General features: G+C 40.3%; 1 protein-coding gene across 1 annotated transcript in view; it reads right to left on the bottom strand.

The window, feature by feature from the left end:
• Positions 1-4,714: 4,714 nt before the first annotated feature.
• Positions 4,715-8,692, bottom strand: part of ST8SIA6 (ST8 alpha-N-acetyl-neuraminide alpha-2,8-sialyltransferase 6) — a 22,313-nt gene continuing 18,335 nt past the window's right edge. The window contains exons 5-6 of the mRNA XM_072413413.1: positions 7,770-7,856; positions 4,715-6,255 (exon numbers count right to left, since the gene is read on the bottom strand). Coding sequence (XP_072269514.1) covers positions 5,787-6,255; positions 7,770-7,856 — 556 coding nt within the window. The 3' untranslated portion in view covers positions 4,715-5,786. The remainder of the gene's footprint in view (positions 6,256-7,769; positions 7,857-8,692) is intronic.

The raw sequence follows: 8,692 nt of genomic DNA, 5'->3' as shown, positions 1-8,692 counted from the left end.
TGGTGGACAATACTGCAGCTACAGAATCAACAATTCATAACAACCACATATCATTAGAAAAGGCTGTAAAACATAGTCTAAGGGTCTCTGTGGTCTTGTCCAGTGCCAAAACATCCGTTTCCAACTTGACTTTACTCAATAAGGGCTCTTACTTTGCTTAGTCTGATCCATATATCACCATCCTGCCAGCCGACAAGGGAAGATGCACCATGGTCATGACTACATCTGAGTACATTACCTTACTAAGGTAATCAATACTATGGGATCACTAATGAGACATTAAAAGGAAAACCAGTATTACAAGAAAAAGGTAATTGATTGTTTGTAACAGTTAGAAATAGTACGCACCATTCATTGGACATTGTACCCTGATCTCTAACCTGGGGAAATTACACCATGCTTATATGGAATACACAAGGAAGGTGCCCCCTATAAGACCAAATGACAGCCCCATCAACTCTGCAATTTATTATATTGCTAAGTACCTGGCTACTATTCTATTACTATTAGCTGGTAACACAATGCACCACAATCAGAACTCTAAAGATTTATGAACAAAGTCCTAGAATTATTGTTAGAGCCAGAGGAGACAATGTGTCTTATATCACATCATTATATATCAGTATACCAACTGCAGAAGCTTTTGGGACTGTAAGAAAACCTCTACGACAAGTTAAAGGTCTTAACGGCTTACGGCACCCAAAACCAGACCAGTTCCTTGCAGGACCTTTGTCTTAACATCACCTATTTCATGTACAAGAATTACCTAAACAGACACAAACATGGCTGTGCTGTGAGATCCAGGTTCTCCCATTGTAGCAAACTTGGAGGAGGTGGAGAAGAGAGCCTTAAACTCCTTTACACGAATAACACTCAGTCATTGGTTCAGGTATGTGGAAGATACATGGGTCAAGATTAGTATATCAGATACAAGCTTTAGTGAACACATAAACAAACTGGACAAATATATTACATTTACACAGGAAAATTTACCCTTGTAGGCTACATGTTACATATCACGGAGGAGGATGGCTTTGACAATGCGGTCTACAGGAATTTTACCCATACAGAGCAGTATCTGTGTTTTGACTCCCACCACCCACTGGAACATAAAATAGAGGTTATTAGAACTCTGCAACATTGAGCTCAGATAGCAACAAACACATAGTCTAAACACAAGGAACACAGACATCTCAGGAATGCTTTGAAATCTTGTGGCTACTCAGACCAAAATTAGTCAAGCACAAATTCACGACCATCAAACAAATGAGACAACAAATACAACTGAGTAGTATGTTCGCCCGGTATGTAGTTGGAGTGTCAGAAAGACTTAGAAGGATTTTTAACAAACATCACATCCTTGTTTCATTTAAGCCCAGCAATGTAACTTGGTATATGTAGTGCAGTGTAGTGAGAAATGCAACGAATTGTATAAGAGACAGAGAGACAGAATAACCCCTCAACAAATGGCCCAACACTGAAGGGTAAATGCTACAAGGCACGATTCAAGAGTTTTCCTACATCTGAAGAAAATTCGGCAGCTGGTTTAAAAAAAGGCTCTCTACTTACATTTAGAACAACCATCTCTGAAGAGGGACAGGGGCTTTCAACACCAGCTATCTTCTACTTGTAATGTTGTTTCAAAATTCCTACCCTAGGGTTTCACCAACAACCACATCCTGAGCTATGTAATTCTATAGTTAGACATATATGCAGACTTACTGATACCAAAGGTGAGATTATATAAATAGAGGATGATGCTTCAACAAATTTGATACCTCCCGATCTTGGAAAATCAACATCTGACATGTCTCATTCTATGGGGATTGTAATAATTTTAAAGTCATTGCAACGGACAAGGGACACTCTTTGTTGCAAAAAGGATCACTAAGGTCTGTGAAAATGTAGAATAGGCCAGCGGTTGCCAACTGGTGTCCATGGCTTTGGCTGGTCTCCCCCTGCGGGGTCAGGAGAAGGACCCTGCTGGAGGGGGCGCACCGGCCAGAGCTGCGGACCATGTCTCCCGTATGGATCGCAGTTTCTCTGGACACAACCTGCCCACTCTCCCATTGCAGGCTTAGACCTGCGATGGGAGAGAGGGTGGGTTCTGGCATCTTGACGTCACTCGGGGGGAAGTTTCATCCCCTTTGAGTGACACATGGTTGCACGTGCATGCGGGGTCCAGAGTCTATGAGGTCCAAAAGTTTGTCGACCACTGGAATAGGCTCCCTCAGGTAGTTAAGCATATTCTATAGACTGCCGTAGGAAAACGCTGGATGTTTTTATAGAAGGATAGAAAATAACTGGGTATTGAAGTTTAAAAGGAATGACACTGGGGACTGTTGATTCAGGGAACATCTGATTAGGTTATGGGATCAGGAAGGATCTTTTTTCCTTGTTGGAGCAAAGTGAACTAGTCTTTATAAGATTTTTTTTTTGCCTTCCCGCAGATCATCTAAGTTTATATGGTTTTATTTGGGACATGCTGGATTCTATCATGTTTATTTTATAGTGGTTGAGACTTATGTATTTTTTCAACCTACAGTAACTACTTAACTATGAATAGGGTGTTTGTGCTGTGTGGATATAAATACTGAAATAATTTCCTACATTTGTAGAATGAATGACGTGACTTGAAAAGCTCCAGCTGAATGTGACTACTATTAGATATGGTTTTAATTTGGTTTATATATTTTTTTTTGTTTTAAAGCACAGTGCAGTCAGTGGTATGGCAAATGCAAACTTTAATAGAGTGCTATAAATCAATAAAGATTGTGAATATCCTTTATGTTCTCACATTTACTGTTCACCATGTGAAGTCATGGTGGTGATTGAATCCTATCCTAGCATGGAATCCTAAATCAAGGCACCTTTACATTTGTTTGTATTTACCATGATAATAATAACGGGCTAGAAGCTTGCAATTCCTACTATTCTCATGGCCTTTTCAGACCCCAATCTTCCCCTGCATCTCTTTCATTTCAGTGGTTTTCATGCTTATAAATTTGTAGCAAAAAAGCATTTGTATTGGATGTTATTTATAACCAATAAAAACTCCTCTCCAGTGTGATGTGAATATAAATAGATATGAAAAGATACTGATTGCTAATCTGGAAGAAAAAACTAAAGATTATTCTGTTTTTATTTTGCCTTCTCTTCCTCCTACTTTTACCCTTCATCAACATGCTAACCTAGGGGTCCCCAGTCATCTGACAGGTGGGCTGTGGCTCCAGCGAGTGCACCTTCCCTCAAGCGGGGTCCTTCTCCTGACCCCACTGGGGGAGCACCGGCTGGAGCCACAGCCGACATGGCCAGCCAAGAGCCGCTGTCCATGTCTTTCGTACGGATCGCAGGCTCAGAGCGGTGGGTGGGTTGTGTCTCTGGACAGGCTCAGACCTGCTATGGGAGAGTGGGTTCTGGTATCATGACATCACTATGGGGTAAGTCCGTAAGCTCCAAAAGGTTGGGGACCACTGTGCTAACCAATGTTTTCAATACAACTGTTTCATTCTTTTTACCTAATTTTAGACCCAGTGACATCATAATTGGGTTTCTCCACTCTGGGAGGAGATATACACAAATCAATATGACTTGAATGACAGGTGTCAGTCTGAAGAACTGGTAAACCCCAAATATGATGGATCTCCAGAATTGAACTGAAATCCAAATAATAAAAGGGGCAATGGGGCAGAGTTGCTGCAGCTTCTCATACATACTGTAAGACAGCGGTGTCAAACTCTGGCCCGAGGGCCAAATCTGGCGCCCAAAAGAAATTTTTTTGGCACCCAAAGGAATCCTAAATATGAATTGCAAATATGATGGATCTCCAGAATTGAACTGAAATCCAAATAATAAAAGGGGCAATGGGGCAGAGTTGCTGCAGCTTCTCATACATACTGTAAGACAGCGGTGTCAAACTCTGGCCCGAGGGCCAAATCTGGCGCCCAAAAGAAATTTTTTTGGCACCCAAAGGAATCCTAAATATGAATTGCAACTGGCCCACCGCTGCATTGAAATAGAGCTACTATTACAATTCCTGGCATCACTCGCTTCTTTAGACCAGCGGGCTCTCTGCCTATGCATGGCCCCGCATTGGAATCTATTGGAAACACAGTCGGAGTTCCAGCCACTCATAACATTTAAAGCAGGGAATTGTAGTAGCAGTGCTATTTCTCTATTATAGCCTTGTTCCAGATTGAATGTTAAGCAAAACCTTTTTTTCCATATGAAAAGGTTTTATATCTAATGAGAAGGAAAAACGTCCTCAATTTTTTCAATAACCTGCAAGATAAGCCTGTGACTTTGTCTTAGTTTTTAATTTTGGCCCTCTGTATATTTGAGTTTAACACCCCTGCTGTAAGAAGTTTGCAGTGTGCTGATTAACCAGATTGAGAACAGAAGAGGAGCTTATACAACTTTGCAAGACCAAAGGGAAGGCTGGAGTTCTGCAATCAAATATTTTCCTTTCAAACCAGTAGCCCATTATTTCCATGTGATGGAATTACTTTGCACAGGCCAGCACTCTCTACTAAATGCATTGGAAGGCACAGCACACAGTGTTGTATTTGCTGCACCTATCAATAATTTTTTCACCTGGTGCCATGTCCTCGTCCGTATTCCCCCTGCATTCGGCCACATGAACAATAGAAAGTTTATCTAGTGGAATGTTTAACATCAAGTAAAGGCAAAAACACCTAAAAAAAAACACTTCACACAGGAATATTATGTTTACTAGCTAAAAAAACAAGGATTTCACAACTTTTTATCAGTCTCCTTGTTATTTGGCTTTCTTCACATTACAGGTCCGTTCACTAACAAAAATACTTTTCATGTCTTCTTAAAGCTTAAAAAATGTAAACAATTTCAAGTTGAAAATTTTATCAACTGGGCTCCTGAGTTTGTTTAACATGTACATACATAAATAAATATATCTATACTTTTTAAAACGTCAAAAAAAGCACAAAAAAAAATTGATCCGTAAAAGGAAAGCTAAATGCAATCTTAGCAATCAAGTAAGTTAATAATACAGTATTTGAAATCTCTTTTAAGTGCCAATTTTCAACTCTAAATGTATTCACTGCCATAGTTTTTTCTTCTGCTTTCAAAAATTGTACGGGAATTATATTGCAATTCAAGTACATCAATTTGGATCTCAGACAAGGAGATTTGTATTGCACAGTAAAATAGTACAAGCTTCCTCATGATAATATGTTCCATTAGACCAAGGACAAAAACGTTTTATATTTATATAAGTGGATAAAAAAAACTCAGCAGCAATAAAACATAATCTTTTTGCATTTGTATATGCTAAAAATGGTAAAGTTTCTATAAATCAAACATTTCCAGGTCATTTGTCAGATATCCTGGTAATCTGCTATGCGTGCCAAAGGGCAAGACCATTTCCAAAAACATTTTACAACTGAAAATTGGGTGGCTTGTGAAGTCAACGCACAACTAGAAGAAGTTCATTAAAGGCAATTCATAGAGTGCGCCATAGTGAAATCTATATTGCCCTGAAAGATCAAAAGTCCCATAAATTAAACTCAAACTTGGCGATTGGATTATTATCAGTTTACGTCTCCAGGGTCCAAAATATAATCTGCGTTTGACCAAGAAATCAAAATATTCTTTGATCACATTTAAAAAAGGCAACAGGTTTTTACACCTACTGATTTGTTGATAGTAGCTTTGATAACCTGTGATGTACCAAACATATCCATATTCAGATCTTGTTTGGCAACAGAAGTTTAGCATTTGAATAAGTTAAAAAAAAGACCTTTCATTTCTCATCTCTTTACGCATTCACCAATTTGAAGCTTCAGAACCCCTTTATGGTGCAGTTGAAGGACTTGATAAAACTCTTTGGGCATGGCATGAAAGCCAGGCTTTGGTAGTTGGTTGTCATAGTAGTGGTGGCTGATTGGTTTCCCTTCCAGATTTTTAGAGAATGGCCAAAATCCATACAGTGTGACATCCTGGCAAAGTTCGATGGCTGCACTGGTTATCATAAATCCGGTGGACAGGCGGTAGGCTCGGACGCCCCTTCCTCTCCAAAACTGGGCAAGGCTTTTAAGGTAATTTGGATGGAAAAATATAGCTTTCTGTTTGGCTTGATATTTCTTCAGTAGGTGGTGGACTTCGAAAGAAATGGCTGTGTTACTACTATAGGAAAATGCCGGCAATAACAAGGATGAGTAGCCGTAATTGGTGAGGTTTTTCAGAAAGGCAGTTTTCATGTCATTGAGTTTTCCATATCTGCACAAGAAATACCAATACAAGTTGTATAATAACAAAATTAGTCATTTAATACATAATGTTTTCAGGTCGTAACCTAATTTAAAGCAACAAGAACAGATCGATAAAAATCACCTGATCATCAAACCTGTATAAGCTTGTAGGACATATCATTCAAAAATCAAGTCAACTAATACAGTTGCACCCCCACCCCAAATTTTACAGCTATACCAGCCTCCACACTACTAGGAAGGCTTTTCAAATGATTTTGAGAACGTGGGATTTTGAGACTGTGAGAATTTATGTCTATTAAATGAATTTAGCATTTAAAAGGTCAGGTACTGCTGTCGTAAGAAATTACACGTCACAAATTGGTATCCAATTCATCCCAAAGGTGCCCAGTAGGGATGGGGTTAGGATTCTATGCAAGTAGCACAATATACTTAACACCAAACTTGTCGACCCGTGTCTTCATGTCACACTTACCTCCTCCTCGCTAAAGAGCGGGTGCCTCTCTCCTGCGCATGTGGGCAGTTCTGATCCCACCAGCTCCTCCAAGTTTAATCAACATCGCCCCTCCCCACCAGCCAATCAGCAAAAGGCATCCTAATAGCCTTTGGCTATTTAGTTGCCTCAGATATAGCGCTCAGTGTTCTAGCAATGTGTCTTCACCAGTGCCAAGCCCCCTCGCTCTGCTGAGCATTTCCTAATCACCTGTTAGTTAATTGAGCGTTTCCCAGTCCAGCTCCTGTGTTAACCCCGTGTTGCCCAGTCTGTTGGTTTCCTGTCTATTTCCTTGTGCTCTTCTAGTGTTTCCTTTGTCTTCGGTGACCCCCATGTTACCTGTGCCACCTCTCTCTTCCTGTGTCTCTTTTGTTCCCCTGTGTCTCTGGTAACCCCCATGTCACTGGTGTCTATTTTCTGGATTTCTGGTTCTCTACCCCTGGTTTTGTTCCTGACCCGCTTGTTTGTTGCCTGTCCCGACCCCAGCTTTCTTTAACTATTCTCCTTCCTGTTGATGTGCTATTACATTGTTCTGCTCACGCTGTTGTGCCAGAAGACCACAAACTGGCAGCAGTCTGCAGCGCAACACCCTCACCTCTAGAATCTCTGGAGAAAAACAGGCTGCTGCTTAGATTCTGCACCTTGGCTTACACAACCATTGAACAAGCCACAGCGCCCCCCAGAGGCTCTGTCTCTTCAAAAGTGACACTTCATAATTTGCCATGGCTAACTTTTTGAAACTAGCCATTGATGATTAAATGATCTTTTAACTAAAGATACACTATATCATAGGGATACTTTTTGTCTTTGCATATTTATTAGTCATCTATAATTTGTCCCTTCTCGAATTTGTCAGCCAATACCGGCACCCCTACTGTATGCATGATGTGCAGGGTATGCTAACTTGATCTAGCAAATTTATGTAAATACATACTGAAATACTCAAAATGTATTCAGCATTTATTTGTCTTTAGAACGAACATTAGTTTTTGTATTTGCCTGAATTTTTTATTTTCAGCATATCAACTTACTTCAGTGCAATGATACTGGGATTTACTGTGACAAGGTCCGTCTTATTTCCAACATCAGCAGTGATGTTACCCCAGATAGGCCCGTGTCTTCATGTCACACTTACCTCCTCCTCGCTAAAGAGCGGGTGCCTCTCTCCTGCGCATGTGGGCAGTTCTGATCCCGCCTGCTCCTCCAAGTTTAATCAACATCATCCCTTCCCACCGGCCAATCAGCAAAAAGCATCCTAATAGCCTTTGGCAGTTTAGTTGCCTCAGATACAGCGCTTCAGATACCCGCTTGTTTGTTGCCTGTCCCGACCCCAGCTTTCTTTAACTATTCTCCTTCCTGTTGATTTGGTATTACACATTGTTCTGCTCACACTGTTGTGCCAGAAGACCACAAACTGGCAGCAGTCTGCAGCGCAACACCCTCACCTCTAGAAGCTCTGCAGAAAACCAAGCTCCTGCTTTGATTCTGCACCTTGTCTCACACAACCATTGAACAAGCCATAGCGCCCCCCAGAGGCTCTGTCTCTTCAAACGTGACACTTCACGTAAATTGCCATGGCTAACTTTTTGAAACTAGCCATGATGATTAAATTATCTTTTAGCTAAAGATTCACTATATCATAGGGATACTTTTTGTCTTTGTATATTTATTAGTCATCTATAATTTTTCCAATTTGTCAGCCAATACAGGCATCCTACTGTATGCATTATGTGCAGGGTATGCTAACTTGATCTAGTCAATTTATGTAACTACATACTGAAATACTCAAAATGTATTCAGCATTTATTTGTCTTTAGAATGAACATTAGTTTTTGTATTTGCCTGAATTTTTTATTTTGAGCATATCAACTTACTTCAGTGCAATGATACTGGGATTTACTGTGACAAGGTCCGTCTTATTTCCAACATCAGCAGTGATGTTACCCCAGATAGG

This window comes from Pyxicephalus adspersus, chromosome 5, assembly GCF_032062135.1.
Source record: "Pyxicephalus adspersus chromosome 5, UCB_Pads_2.0, whole genome shotgun sequence".
Classification (NCBI taxonomy): Eukaryota; Metazoa; Chordata; class Amphibia; order Anura; family Pyxicephalidae; genus Pyxicephalus; species Pyxicephalus adspersus.
The sequence above is the reverse complement of the archived record's forward strand: the minus strand, read 5'-3'. Positions and strand labels throughout refer to the sequence as shown.